The following is a 15,828-nucleotide window of genomic DNA, read 5'->3' on the forward strand; positions in this document are numbered from 1 at the left end:
TTTTTTTTAAGATTTTATTTATTCATTTGATAGATATCACAAGTAGGCAGAGAGGCAGGCAGAGAAAGAAGAAGGGAAGCAGGCTCCCTGCTGAGCAGAGAGCCCGATGTGGGGCTTGATCGTAGGACCCTGGGATCATGACTTGAGCCAAAGACAGAGGCTTTAAACCACTGAGCCACCCAGGTGCCCCGGGATGTGTCTTTTTATAGTTTTATTTTGCATTCCCCTAATTATTAAGGAAGTTGGACAATGCTTCTTTTATTTATTGGTCATCTTAATATCCTCTGTCTTCAAGTTCCTGTTCAATCTTTTGCCCATTTTCCTTTGGATTTCATGCTTTTAAGAAAAAAAAAGATTTTATTTATTTATTTGACAGAGATCACAAGTAGGCAGAGAGACAGGCAGAGAGAGAGGAGGAAGCAGGCTCCCTGCTAAGCAGAGAGCTGACATGGGGCTTGATCCCAGGACCCTGAGATCTCAACCTGAGCTGAAGGCAGAGACTTTAACCCACTGAGCCACCCAGGCACCCTGAATTTCAGGCTTTTTAAAAAGTGATTAGTATGAGTTCTTTAAGTATTTTTAGCTTTTTGGCAGTTACATTTTGTTTTCTTTTTTAATAAAAAAATTTTTTTTGGCAGTTACATTTTAGCAGAGACCTTCACCCATTCTGTGATTTGCCTTTGCAATTTGTCAGTGACACCTGATAAAGAAAGGTTCTTAACTGCAGTGTAGAGCAATTCAGTAATCTCTTCCTTTACAGATAATGCTTTTTGTGTCCTATTTGAGAAATCGTTCTGTACTCCTGGGTAATGAAGATATCCTATCATTTTCTAAAAGCTGTGTTGTTTATCTTCCACATTTATATCTGTTATGTACCTGAAATGACTTTTGGAGTAGGGTGTGAGATGGGTCAGGTTTCATTTTTCTTCATCTGGTTGTCCTATCAACCACATATTGAAAAGATACCCCTTGCCTCTGTCAGTGCTGCCTTCATCACAAACCAAGGGTCCGTATACGTGAGGATCTCTGTATTGTTTGGTTCTCCGTCCTGCACCCTTTCCCTGTGTGTTTGCACTTGTGCTGGTGCCACGCAGCCTTTACAAATCCATCATAGATTACAGATTCATCACAAGTTTGATGTCCAGCAAAATGTCTTCTCATTTGTTCTTGTTCTTCATCAAGAGTTCTTGGCCATTTTCATTCATTTGCATTTCATATATATTTTAGATTCAGTTTGTCAAGTTCCACCTAAAAATCCTGCTGGCATTTTAATCAGAACTGCACTGATCACTTTGAGAAGACTATAATTACTTACAGTAATGAGCCTTTCCATTCACAGAAAAAGACATCTTTTCCTTCATGTCGGTCTTCTTAAATTCTCTAAATGATGTTTTATCGTTTTTTGCATAAGAGGACTTGTCCATCATAATTTATTACTTGGAATTTGAGCATTTGAGATTTCTGGAATACTATCATCAACATTATCTTTTTAAAAATCTTGAGTTTCTATATGTTACTGATACATAGAAATACAATTAATTTTTGTATTTTAACCTTATATTTGCAACATTGCTAAACTCACTTATAAATTCTAGTCATTTATCTAGAGATGACTTGGATTCTCTCTGCACACAATCGTATCATCTGTAAAAAGAAATTACAGTACATTTCTTCATTTTCAAGTCACATAACTTCTCTTCCTGTTTTTACTGGCTGAGATTCCCTACCCAGTGCTGAATGGAAGTGTTAAAAGAGGCATCCTTGGATGGTTCCAAACCCAAAAGGGAAACTTTCAAGATCTGATCATCAAGTATGGTTTTTTGCTGAAGGCTTTTATAGCTACATTTTCACCTGACTGAGAACATTCTCTTCTATTCCTAGTTTGCTAAGGAATAGACGTCGAATTTTATCAACACTCTCTCTGCATCTGTTGATATAATCTTTTGGATTTTTTATATTGATCTTTTTTATTTATCCGCGGAACCACAGTGATCTACAAAGACTACACTGCATTCGCATTCCTGGTACAGAAATGATCTAGTCTGGCCCTTTTTAAATATTGCTGGGTCCTATTTTATTAATACTTGGTTGGGAGGATGCTGTTACTGACCGTTTGGTTTCCAAGTGCAACTGGCCTACAATTTTCCTCTCTTGTGATGCCCCAGTGAGATTTTGAACCAAGATTATGCTAACCTGACAAAATGAGTAGAAGTGCAGGCTCATTTCCTAGTGCTACTATAACAAACATCTGCAGACAAGGAGACTTAAAGCTATAAAGTCATTCTCTAACAGTCATGGAGGCCACAAGTCCGAGATAGAGGTGTGGGCAGGGCCATGCTCCCTCTGAAAGTGTTGCTTTGCCTCTCGCAGCGTCTGATGGTTCCAGGCACCCTTTGACACCCGTCGGCTGTAGCTACAGAACTTCTGCTTCCACCTCCACATACATTTCTTCTCCCTGTTTCTCTGGGTCTTCTCCCTTCCTGTCTCTTACAAGAACCCTTACAACCCTTACAAGAAATCTCTGGATTTAATCCAGTGGGACCTGAGTTTGAAATCCTTACCTTAATTACATCTGCAAAGACCCTCTTCCAAGTAAGGTCACATTTATAGATTTTGGATGGATCTATCTTTTGGGGATCACAGTTCAACCTCCTACAGGGTATATTTCCTTTGGGCAGGATTGATGTTATTTTTTCCCTTAAATATTTGGTAGGATTCATGGGTGAAGCTATCTGAGTCAGGGGTTCCTCTGAGGGAGGAATCTTTTAAATTACACTTTTATTATCCCATTCTCTCCCTTTTGTTAATTAAGCAACCTTTTTTCCTGTTTTTTGGTTGCTAACCTGGAAATTACAAAATGCATCTTTGACTCACCAAAGTCTAATAGTTAGTCTCTTCCTGGACAATACGTCATCTTCCCTTTAACGTCACCCTCTGATTTGTGTACATTTTTTGGCCATTATTTTAATTTTATGTACGTTTTCAATGTGGGAGACATAGTTGTTATTGTTTTACACATCAATATGCGTTTACACTTGCCTACGTTTTTATAGTTCTCTTTGTTCGAAGAGAACAAAGAGAAAAAGCTTTTTGCAAAGCTATATGTTATGATATAAAGACCAATAACGTGGAAAATAATAAAATGTTAATATTTCCCTTGCTCTTATTCAAAATGGTGGTATTATAAAGACTAGGGTAACAGGGAAATTATGTAACACACATTTGCTGTCCGCTAGAGAACTCTCATAGGTCTTACCAGGACTGTTGCCTTGTACAACTCTGGGGGACACTGCTTATGAAGAATATGTGAGAGTAACACCCCTGGGGCTGCTTGTAAGTCATGCTCCCTGGACCCATGCCCTAACTGAAGACACCTGCATAAAAAATGTACTAAGTTATTACAACTGTGTTTAAGAGAATTCCCTAAGTCCTGGTTAAAATCCTGAAGGGAGCACTAACCACGCGCTAACCATGTTGTGTTGAAGTGGAAAGACTATAAGTGGTTTCCTTTATGCTTTTTTCCTCCTTTCCAAAACTTCTTAACTAAATATTAAAAGCATAAGTTATTAACTTCTCCCCTGGGCCCCTAAGTCAGGTCATACCAAAGTCCTTGCAGACAGGAAGACAGGCAGGGGTGGATAAAGGTCTCTTAATTAAATTGTTTCACGTTGTCTTCATCTATCTCATTATTAAAAGTACTTCTCCCTTAAATTCATTTTTTTTTCTCCAAAATATGGCATCTATGAGCTGTATGGGATCTTGAAGGTCATCTATTTGAATCACTCAATTGCTGCTTGAGTTATCTTCTCATTATTACTTCCAAAGTGTTGGCTAGCTTCTTTTTACTAAAATATAGTCTGTGAACAAGCAGCATGAGCATCACCTGGGACCTTATTAGAGATGCAGAAGCTCAGGGCTTACCCCAAGTCTTCTGAAAGAGAACCAGCCTTCTAACAAGACAGCCAGGTAATGCATATGCACATTCAAGTGTGAGAAGCCCTAGTCTACCCCAGGCACTTCTGGTAATGGGGAATTCTCTGCATCCCAAGGCAATCCACTCCACGTCTGAGCATCTCTTAGTATTAGAAAGATCTTCACTATTTTGAAACAAAATGTTTCTTCCAAATCCCAATCTTGGCTTAAACCTGAAGGACTCTACAGAACAAATCTAATTCCTCTTCTTCAAGACAATCCAGCAAATATATAAAGAGATTCCCACCTTGAATCTTCTTTCCTCCAATCAATTTTTTCAATTCTATAATTCTGAGCTTCTTCATGTTAAAACCCATGTTTAGTTTCTGGTCTTGCTCTACATCCAGGAGAAGTGGGGGGCAGCACTATGCTAGACCAGAGTTCTGAAGTGTATTGAAAGGATGACTTCCCTGAGATAAGTCTTGTTGCCTCTGTCTTACGGGGATGTGGTCTCAATTTACCCCTACATTGACTTCATCCTGGTATTATGGATTGTAAATCATTTAAAGTAACATCAACTGATTTTTTTAAAAATGTGCCGGGCACTACTTTTGTGGGGAATGGGAAGAAATATGGGAATAGTCTGTTTGAAAAAACAACATGTAAATAAGTGAGAGTGTTTTAAATATCATACAGTTACATGCCAGACTTTAAATATCTGGGAATCCAGGTAGAGGAGAGGTCATTACAAGTTGGGGTAAGGAAAGAAGAACAGCCTGATGAGAAGACCAGGCACTTAAAGCTGACGAGCCTCTGGGGACTCCTGGCTTTGATACTTCGTACACATGCACACAGGAGAGTACTAAGTCTTTTGGAGCCTTCGCTTGTCCATCTGTGACAATGGGATTTAAGGTGCAGAGTTGGCGGGAGACAAATTTGGCACTTGTGGAAAACACTGTAAACACTCAGAAATGTATACTTACTACGAAGTTCCTCACTGGGGCAGGAGAGAGACGTTCCAGGAAACCATGTCAGAGTCCAGAATAGTGGGAGCGGCAGCATGTGCTGGAATGAACTTGGTGTGTTGTAGGTGACAGGAGCCAGACAAATGTTAGGAAGATCCTGTTCCCTTCCACTGCGCTGGTGACAGCCACACCAGTTCCGGTGCACTGCGAGGAAGACTTAAAACATCTGGGGAGTGTTCTTGGTGCCGTGGGCTGCCTCTCGAGGCTGTGAGCTCCGCGAGGCCACTTGGGGAGTCCAAGCAAAACCCTGGGAATTGAATTCTGGGGAATCTGCAGGAGCATTTCCACCTGAGAAGGAGGCTGGGCCCGTGGACTCGGAGGGGCTTTCTGGCTCCAAGTTTCTGGATCTTGTGTTTCTCCGTGGGCAGACTCGGATGGGAATGACTCTGCTCAGCTGATTTCCTCCTCTTTGCGTCTCTTCTAGTCTGTTCAGAAGAAAGCCGAACCCCTGCCGGCTCAGGACCCCTGCACCACCATTTACGTCGCTGCGGCAGAGCCTGTCCCAGACCCTGTCCAGGTGAGGCATCCCTCGGAGGCTCCTCTCCACAGGGAGGGAAGAGGTGGAGGGAGGGGGTGGTGGGACCTGGGGAGAGCCACGATCCAACAGTCCTGAAGTGGAGAAGGCAGGCCCTAGCAAGTGTGTCACAGGGGTCCTCCGTGGCCTCGGCTGTGGGACTTCCGGGAGCCCCTCCTGGCTACTCACACGGGGACACAGCTCTCTGTTCGCTAGTGTTTCTCTGAGAGCTGTCCAAAAAGCTGTCATCAGAATCAGCTGGCATATTTGCTAAAAATAAAGATTTCTGGAGCTTTCTCCCAGGATTCTGTTCAGTCAGAATGTCCATGGTGAGCAACCAGGCATCTACACATTAAAAAGCAACCTCCCCAAGGAGTCCCAGAGCATGTTTACCTTTGCGATGTGCATCTTGATTCCAAGAGCTCCTGACTTCAGCTGCATAACAGCATCGCAGGACAGCTTTGTACAAAAGGCTCATGCGGGGGCTCCATCCAGCCCAGCCGCATCGGAGTCTGTAGGAGCGGAACGGTGCCTGGCATAAGCCCGAAGACAGTGTGGTGCGCGGCCGGGCGGAGCCTTGCCATCTACGCCCACTGCAAGATCAGCATGGGTCCGGTTTCCGACAGCAACTGTTCCTTTTCCTAAAGGGACAGACGTAAATTCGGGGCTGCTATCTTGGCTCCAGTGGGGTTCTGTTAAAGAAAGGATTTTAGAAGATAATTGAGGGTCAAAAGTCCACAGAAATGCCTACATGGACCCCTCCGCCTGAAAGCGCTTCCTGGACAGATACCTGGGAATGCCTGGAGAGGATGCCCTGTCTGCATCTGGAGGTCTAGTCTCAGAGCACTGTCCTCTCCTATGGGGGAAGTAAACATGTGAATCCAACTTTTAAAAGCTTTAAGAAATAATGCAGATTTTTAGCGATGCTTTCTTCATCAAAAAACAGCCTGTTGTATTTCACATTTCACAGCAAAACCTCCTGAATTCCTCCATTCCTGTCTTTCTCTGACTCTTGAATCTACTCTACCTAGAAGACACCTTTGCCTGCAGTCCCGTCTCTCCCCCCTCCCTCTCTGCTCCAATTCTTCCTTCTCTCTTTGGGTCTCACTATCCCTTTCCAAAGTTCAGCGAATTAGGGTTCTCTTGGCTTCCCCAACTGTGCCCCATGCCCAGTAGCAAAACAAATGGTTTTCCTTATAAGGCAAGGTCAGGGAAGAAAGCAAAGAGAAACATCTCCCGGGTCTCCCTGACTGACGGGGAGTGATGGGGTGCACACACCTGGATGGGATCTGGAGCCCTGGGGTGCGCCTCCCAGCAGGTCACTGCACCCCCTGAAATCTGAGACTCTTTCCCTTTAGTCAGCAGCGCAGTTCCCATCTGTAGCCTGTGAAGGTGGTGCCTCTCCTCACAGACTTCTGTTTTGCCCCCAGGAATCAAATTCCATGACAGTCTATGCCAGTGTGACACTTCCTGAGAGCTGACACCACAGACTCAGCGAAGGGACTTTCTGAAGGAATCTGGAGGGACCACAATAAACACTGAACTTGGCTCCAGGTCCCAAGCTCCCCGTGACTCTCTGCACACCTGTACTCTTCTCAGATCAACTCCTCGGTGATGCTTTGTCCGCAGCCACCTGCGGGATGGACAAGGGACTGAGGCTTTCCGAGCCCTCAGCCTGCTCCTCAGGAAGAGAGAGCTGTAGGATCACTTGCCAGCTCTGTAGCAGACGGAATGAGTAACGTGGGTCCAGGGAGCCCAGACCTCCCGGTTCTTGCTTCTTGCTGGGACTGGACAATAAGAGCCAAAGGCAGGAAGCTGGGACCTCCAGGACCTCTGACAGCTGACCCACCAGCCGCAACATCTGGAACATTTTACGTCTCGGCTGGCGGTGCTCGGTCCCGGGAGCTGACCCCGCTCCGCACAGACCTGACCAGGGCTCTGTGCCTCGCTCTCTCTCCGGACGGGCAGTGAAGGGTGAACTCCTCATCACAGGTGGAGCGCTCTCAGATTCTTCTATGAAAGAAGCTAATAGAGTCAGTATTTTATTTGTGAAACCCGGAAGCTGAAGGATCAATAAACTGACAATGTGACTGTGAAGTCTTTGAGCTCTGAATAATGGAAACAAAATCACCCAAGATTCTTAAAAAATTCTAGAATATTTAATTTTAATATTATATAACACATATACTTACATATGTAATATTTAAGGATTTAAGAATACGTAAAGGTATTCCGCTGAGGTTTAAAGGGACGTGACAAGCGTTTGGGGGCGCTGTTGCCGAGGCACGTGGCACCTTCAGGACTTGTCCCAGGCTGACCTTTTACTTCTACTTCTCAAAGTGATCTTTCAATCCCTACTTCTCTGTTTACTCGGTTGAACAGCGCCTGCGGAACATCCACTAAAATGCTCTCACCACGCTCGGAATCCGCTCACACCCATGGTCCACCGTCCTCCGGGTCTTTACCGGGGCACCTGCCCTCCCCTTCTCACACAAAATGTAACCTGATCTAGAAAATTAACATATGGTGACCCAACAGCATCCGATAATTGCATGCTGGGTAACTTAAATTGCAGGTTGCAGACAGAAAGAGCCTCTGTTGGCAAAGTCCTCTTTTTCCCTATTCTCTGCTCTCAGGCAGGCCCGCTTCAAGGTAAGCTCTTAGTGAAACCTGCTAAGTCGGTTCTTGGAAGACCTTGGTGAACCTTGGTTCGGAAATCACCAGCCATGTCGCAGCCGTGTGAGGCCATCAACTTGCCAGCGCAAGGACGCCGGTCCCAGCTGCTTGACTGTCGTCTTCCTGGATCCAGACCCCGGCCCCCCCAACCCTACCCTGCCTCCTCTGGACCTGGAAACTCAGGGTCGCGGGCGCACTGTCTGCGCCAGAGTGACCTCTCCCCGTGTCCCTTCATCTCCTGCTTTCTAGTTTCTAATTCGGACTCTGGGACTGAGTGGCCAGGGCGAGGTCACGCAACCACGTTCTGCCTCCCAGGGGGGCTGGGAATTGAATATCTGACAGGTTCCCCTTTCACATGGTCGGTGGGATCTGCCTTTTACAAGTTAGGGAATTCTACAAACACAAGCAAGTGAGAGGGAAAGCCGAGCAGGCGAAAAAAAAATCACTGTATGTCGTATAAACGTAGGCTCACAGTCTGTTCTCAGAAACCGAGGAAGCTACTAGCGAGGGTCTGTAAGCCTTCGGGTGATGAACCCTCAGACCTTTACCTCAGCTCGGCTTGTTCTAGCCCCTTAGTTCTCACGCTTGGCTTTTCCTTGTGGCCGAATTCTGCCCAATGGAAGGAAAGAAAGGAAGGAGGAGAGAGGAAGCTCTCCCCTCAAAATTCCCCAGCAGAGGCTCAAGACCTCACTGAGGAGGATGGCTGCGTCTTGTGGACTTTCAGACTGTCCTTCAAATGACGTTTAATGTCAGGTTCTGCACCATCAGCTTCAGGGTCACGTGGGAAAGCACGCACCCCTCGGCTCACACCCTTCCCACCCAAGACACTGCTGGTGGGGCCGGAGTGTTCCTTTTCCTCAGGCCTAAAAAATGAAACTGATACTATAGAGTCCAGCTTCCCCATGTTTCTTTTCTAATGTCTTCTTTTGATTGAGCATTTCTGAATTTTAGAGAACTCAAGAGGAACAGGCCATTCCCGGTATTAAGGGGCTGGGCTCCAAAATGCAGCTGGGCGTAGTCCCTCCCGAGGACACGGCTCTGGTCCTACCAACCCATGTGATTGGTCAACGGGGCCTAGGCACACTGGAGAACCCCTGATGACAGTAAGCTACGTCTCTTCCTGAGTTTTTGTTTCTACCTCCTGGAAATGAATAAAATTTGGATAATCGATCAAGGAATTTGCCCTTTTGTCTTGTGTTACCTAGAAGTTTCCTAAGATGGCAATATGACAAAGACACGTCCCACTGCCTGGTGTCTTTGCAGCTGTGAAACCCAGAGGGTGGCTGATTGGGTCTGATAAGGTGTGATGTTGTCCCTTTCCTAGGGTGTGGGCAAGGGTTAGCTCTGTGCCCCCAAGTCACCGAAGTTGGGAGCCACTCTCCCCCAGAGAAGAGGGCTGTATATATGCCAATATTCCCAAGGTGATATAAAATAAATAAATAAATATTCCCAAGGTGATATAAAATAAACACTGATGCCCAAACCCTACCTCCAACCCGAACGAAGTCTGGGTGGACGTCTTCAGAACCAGGCCCCTAAAAGCAGCCCCGAGAGCCAGAGAGGGTTTTGTGACGCGCTCCCTGCGGCAGTCGCTAGAGGGAGATGGAGCGATGCGGTCCCCGCCGCGCCCGCGTCACCAGCGCCGCTTCTCGGTCGGGACCCGCAGGGCTGAGTCCCGACTCACGCAAGCGGCGGCTGGACTCTCATCGGCTCCGCACCGACCGGCTGAGGAGAGCGGACATTCTAGCATTCCTGGATGCTCAGGAAGCAGCTGGGACGCGTGTCGAACTCTGGCTTCGGGAAGGAGGAGAGCAGGTTTACTTTACGCAAGAAGTTGGAAGTAACAACGGAAATGAACTAGAACGTTCCCAGCCAAAGAGAAGACCCTGCAGCTCAGAATTTAAAAAAAAAAAAAAAAAATTGAACCAAGATAACATTGACTTTTACTGCAGTCACTCTCCCGACCTGAGAATAGGAGGAGGGGAGGGGGGGAAAGAGAAGCATGATTTATGTAAATATCGATGCAAATATTTATGCAAATATTCAACTCTCTAAATGTATGCAATTGTTCTGCACAATTTATACTCCTGCTGAGCACATCAGAGCCCCTCCTTTAGCCATTCCTCAATAACACTTGGTATTAGCTGATTTTCTTGGCCAATCAAGTATGTGATGTAGCACAGTTATTTTATTTTTCACTAAAATTATGTCCAATTTTTTGACATAAATTTATGTCTATTTGTAGACAAAATGTTTTGAAAATATTTTATGAAACTCTTTTTCCAGTTCACCATTATAATAAAAATCAATTTGTCATCCCATATATTAATATTTCAGAAAACCAAATAGTATTAATTAGGTAAGTGCCCTTTTAAATCTCAAACATCCTTTGGTTTGGATGATAAATTATGTGATTATTCTAGAAAGAGGAGAACAAGGAATTGACCCATAGAGTTCACAATGTGATCATGCCAGCCTACTGAGAGAAGTAAATGCTAATTCACTTTGTTAGGAGGTAGGGGTATCAATACTAATTAATTCTTATTACTGGTGGAAAAATACAGACTTGTATATGTTTCTTTTTTTTAAATTTTATTTATTTATTTGACAGACAGAGATCACAAGTAGGCAGAGAGGCAGGCAGAGAGAGGAGGAAGCAGGCTCCACGCTGAGCAGAGAGCCTGTTGTGGAGCTCGATCCCAAGACCCTGAGATCATGACCTGAGCCGAAGGCAGCGGCTTAACCCACTGAGCCACCAGGCGTCCCAACTTGTATATGTTTCTTAACATGTAACGTGTAATCACTAATAGAATGGATTGGTTTCCAGATGTAGGCCAGTCAATTAAGGCATTATGACATATTGGCGAGAGAGGGAACGAGGCCATAGGAAAAGTGGCTTCTGGCGGACCTGTTTGTGGGTGTAATGCCCCACCAAGAAGGAATCAGAAGGACATACCACAGTGAGCGGGCCCACGGGCATCATCATGAAAATGTCAAGGGGCCAGGTCAATTTGAATAAAAAGAAACATGGCCATCCTTCTGACAAATTCTAATTGTGTTTCAAGCAATTTTTGTTTCGTGAATGTAAATACTATGCTGTTAGGTGCCTGCAAGTTTTATGAACACGACGTCCTTTTAGCAGATTGCGCCTCCCTTTTATCATGACGCACGCTCTCACTCGAAGCACACCTACGATGTGCTTAGTGCACAGAGCTCACATGAAAAAGAAATTCAGGAATTATGTGGGAGGCTTGATGGCATCAGGTGTATCGACTGGTTGATAGAAGCTCCAGGACTAGGACTCACTAGATGACACACTAGTGATCCACCATTTTCCAAGGACACCAATTACATAAAATGTCTAACAGTAATATTGAGAGTCTGACATTTGGGGATATTCAGTCAATCTGCAACATTGCAACCAAAATTGAACACAGTGTAAATTGAGTTCCAGGTTCCCAGAGCGCTCTCTACTCAAGAAAACATGTGTAGGGAACTCCAAAATATGCTTAAGTGTGTGTATGTATATTTTAAAATATATTCATATTTATATACATATTTTAAATATGTATATATATATGTATCTATATTCTGCAAAACAACTACTGTACCCAAAATAATGAGCACATCCATCACTGCTAAAAGTTATTTTGTGCCTTTTGTGATCCTACTCGCCTGTCCCCCAACCAGGTAAATTTGATGTGCTTTCTGTCCCTATAGATTAGTTTGCATTTTCTAAAATTTTTTTCTAGCTGGAACTCAGAGTATACTTTGTATCTGGCTTCTTTCACTTGGCATGCGATTCCTGCATGCCGGCATGTGCGTTAATAGACCACTCTGTTTCACTACTGAGTGGTCTTCTCTTGTATCAATATAACACCATTCATTTATCCATTCACCTATTGATTGCATTTGGGTTTTTTCTAGTTCTTGGCTATACCAGATAAAGTTGCGACAAACATTCCAGTACAAGTCTTTGTATGGACATATCCTGTCATTTCTTTTTAGTAAATGTCTAGAAGTAGAAGAGCTGAATTATGTGGTACGTAAAGTTAAACTTGTTAAGAAATTGTCACTGGTTTCTAAAGTGTTTGTAATATTGTCTTAGTCCATTCAGGCTGCTATGACAAAAAACTGTAAGCCAAGTGGCTTATAAGCAACAGAAATTTACTTGTCACGATTCTGGAGGTTAGAAAGTGCAAGGTCATGGTGTCCGCAGATTCAGTGCCAGCATGACCCAGTTCCTCGTTTGTTGATGGCTGTCTGCATGCTGTGTCTTCAGATGGTGGAAAGAAGAGGCTCTCTGCACTTTTTTTAAAAATATTTTTTATTTTTTAAAGATTTTTATTTATTTGACAGAGATCACAAGTAGGCAGAGAGGCAGGCAGAGAGAGAGGAGAAAGCAGGCTCCCTGCTGAGCAGAGAGCCTGATGCGGGGCTCAATCCCAGGACCCTGAGATCATGACCTGAGCCTAAGGCAGCGGCTTAACCCACTGAGCCACCCAGGTGCGCCTCTGCACCCTTTTTATAAGGGCATTAATCCCATTCAGGAAGGCTCCATTCTCATGATCAAACCACTTTCCAAAGCCCCCACCCCCTGATACCATCACATTGAGGGTTAGGTTTCAACATACTAATTTTAGAGGGACACAAACATTCAGTCTACAGAAATCATTTTAGGAACATATATACAGCAGTGTGTAAGAGTTCCAGTTCCTCCACAACCTTGCCAACATTTGCTTACAGGGACCCAGATTTCTCCCAAGAAACAGAACCAATTGGCTATCTCCCTGGGTAGCTAGAATGAGGTTTATTATAAGGAATTGGCTCATGATGTTGATGGAGCTGAAAGTCCTACAGTCTGCCGTCTGCAAGCTGGAGGACCTGGAGGGCTGGTGGTGTGACTTCCAGTCAGAGTTCAAAGGTCTGAGAACCCAGAGCATAGACTGTGTAATTCCCAGGCAAAGGGCAAAGACGATGTCTCAGCCTGGGCAGTTAGGCACAGAGAGCCAACTCAACCTTCCTCTGATTTACTCAGTGCACCAGTTCAAATGCTAACCTCTTCTAGAAACACCCTCAGAAATAATGTTTTACCAACTATCTGGGTATTCTTCAGCTTAGTCAAGTTGACATATAAAAGTGAGTCTTTTTAGTTTTATCTATTTTAAAGGATGTGTAGAAGTACCTCGTTTGGCTCTAATTTGATTTCCTAATGGCTAATGATGTTGAGCATCTTTTCATATACCTGTTGGCCATCTGTATGTCTTCTTTAGAAAAACGTTCATTCAGATCTTCTGCCCATTTTTTTTTAAAAGATTTTATTTATTTATTTGACAGAGAGAGATCACAAGTAGGCAGAGAGGCAGGCAGAGAGAGAGGAGGAAGCAGGCTCCCTGCTGAGCAGAGAGCCCGATGTGGAACTCGATCCCAGGACCCTGAGATCATGACCTGAGCCGAAGGCAGTGGCTTAACCCACTGAGCCACCCAGGCGCCCTTCTGCCCATTTTTAAATTGAATTTATTTTTGCTATGGAGTTTTATGAGTTCTTTATATATTTTGGATATTAGCACCTTATCAGATGTATAATTTGTAAATATTTTCTCCATTCAATCAGTTGCTTTTACATTTTGCTGATGGTTTCCTTTGCTGCACAGAAGCTTTTTAGTTTAATGTGGTCCCATTTGTTTTTGTTTCTGTTGCTTTTGATTTTGGTGCCAGATTAAAAAAAATAAATAACACCACCAAGACTTATGTCAAGAAGCTCACTACCTTTGTCTTTTTCTGCACGTCTTATGGTTTCGGGTTTAATATTCAAATCTTTAATATATTTTGAGTTAGTCTGTCTCTGGTGTAAGATAGAGGTCTATTTCAGTTTTTGCATGTGAATATTCAGTTTTCATAGCACCATTTATTGAAGAGACTGTCTTTCCCCATTGTAGATTCTTGGCTCCTTTGTTATAAGTTATGTGACCATATATGTGTAGGTTTATTTCCGATTTTATTTATTTGACCCCTCTCTCTTTTTTTTTGATTGGCGAGAGTCTTTTCAGTTCTGTTTATCTTTTCAAAGAACCAACTCTTAGTTGATCTTCTTCTCTATTTTCTTTTTCATCCCTATTTCTCTTATTTCTGTTCTAGACTTTATTATTTCCTTCCTTCTACTAACCTTAGGCATCACTTGTTCTTCTTTGTCGAGTTCCTTGGGGTAGAACATTATTTATCTGCTTTTTTGATATAGACATTTATGGTTACGAACTTCCCTCTTAGAACTGCTTTTGTTGCATCCCACAAATTTTGGTATATTTCCATTTTAATTTTTCTCAAGATACCTTAACATTTTTGTTTTCTTCTTTGACCCATTGATTATTTAGCAGCATGTTATTTAATCTCCACATACTTGAGACTTTTCCAGTTTTCTTTGCATAATTTTTAGTTTCCTACTATTGGGATCAGAAAAGATGCTTGATACAAATTCGATTCTCTTCAATTTATTAAGACTTGTTTTGTGGCCTAACATATGACCTATCCTGGAAAATATTCCATGTGTACTTGGGAAGAATGTATGTTCTATTGTTTTGGGATGGAATGTTCTGTGTATCTGTCTGTTAAACTCCATTTGGTCTAATGGGTCATTTAAGGCTGATGTCTCCTAATCGTTTTCTGTCTGGATGGTCTATGCATTGATGTAAATGGGGCACTAGAGGTCCCTATTATTGCCTTGTTGTCAGTTTCTCCCTTTTGTGTCTATTCACATTTGCTTTATGTTTTTATGTGCTCCTATGTTGGGTACATAAATATTTACAATGTTACATCCTCCTGTCAAATTGATCCCCTTATCATTATGTAATTGAGTGTACATAACTTTAGATGTAAGGACACACACAGACTGAGGGTAAGGGATGGAAAAAGATATTCCATACAAATGGAAACCAGAAGAAAGCTGAATCAGCTACACTTATATCAGACAAAATAGAATTTGAAACAAAGGATAATATGTATCCAAGGATAATACTTTTTATTCTGCTTTGCTTTATTTATTTTCTTGGGCATGTAACCCTTCCCTCTACATGGCTGTTTGAGGGAGAAGCTGATCATTAATATTTTCCCGAGAATGAAACTGAGCTGGAATAGGGTCACGGTGTTAGATTAAATTCATCTGTAATTAACCTAACCCGTTACTTCCTTCACCATCAGTGCCTTTTAGATCTTGCTACTGTTTGAGGTGGGACAGTGTTGGGCTGTAGTTTCAGTATTTTTTGATCTGCTTTTATATTAAAACTCTAGAATCCAACTATTATGAAATCTGTGGTACCTTACAATGGGTCTCTGATTTCCAGTCCCTCCTCAGTGCCACTTTCTCAGCAAAATTCTGGAGGGGATGGGAATTGCTGGGCAAAATGATTTGGTTTTGCATCGGAGGCTTTCAAATTCCATCCTTTCTTGCCAGTGTACATTGTCATTTAAGTTTCATCCAAACTTGTCCTTCTTCTCAAAGTCTCTGTCTATGGCAGGCTTGCTTTTCTGGCCTGGACCCCAGACCAGCCTCCTGCCCCAATTCTTGAGCTATTTAGGTCTTTGCTCAATTAGAAAGGGCACATTTTTTACTGGAATTCAATACATCAAGGGTTTTTTGCATGCACTACTCATTGTAGGTCCCATAGAAAAGTATGATTTTTGTTTTGTTTTTGCGTTATTATGAAA

The 15,828-nt window shown here is 43.2% G+C and overlaps 1 protein-coding gene across 1 annotated transcript in view; it reads left to right on the forward strand.

Moving 5' to 3' along the window:
• The window catches only part of SLAMF1 (signaling lymphocytic activation molecule family member 1), a 32,882-nt gene extending 23,585 nt beyond the window's left edge, over nucleotides 1-9,297 (forward strand). Inside the window, exons 6-7 of the mRNA XM_059146194.1 lie at nucleotides 5,362-5,454; nucleotides 6,882-9,297. Coding sequence (XP_059002177.1) covers nucleotides 5,362-5,454; nucleotides 6,882-6,932 — 144 coding nt within the window. The 3' untranslated portion in view covers nucleotides 6,933-9,297. The remainder of the gene's footprint in view (nucleotides 1-5,361; nucleotides 5,455-6,881) is intronic.
• The last annotated feature ends 6,531 nt before the right edge of the window (nucleotides 9,298-15,828 follow it).

The sequence above is a fragment of the Mustela lutreola genome, chromosome 14, assembly GCF_030435805.1.
Source record: "Mustela lutreola isolate mMusLut2 chromosome 14, mMusLut2.pri, whole genome shotgun sequence".
NCBI lineage: Eukaryota > Metazoa > Chordata > Mammalia > Carnivora > Mustelidae > Mustela > Mustela lutreola.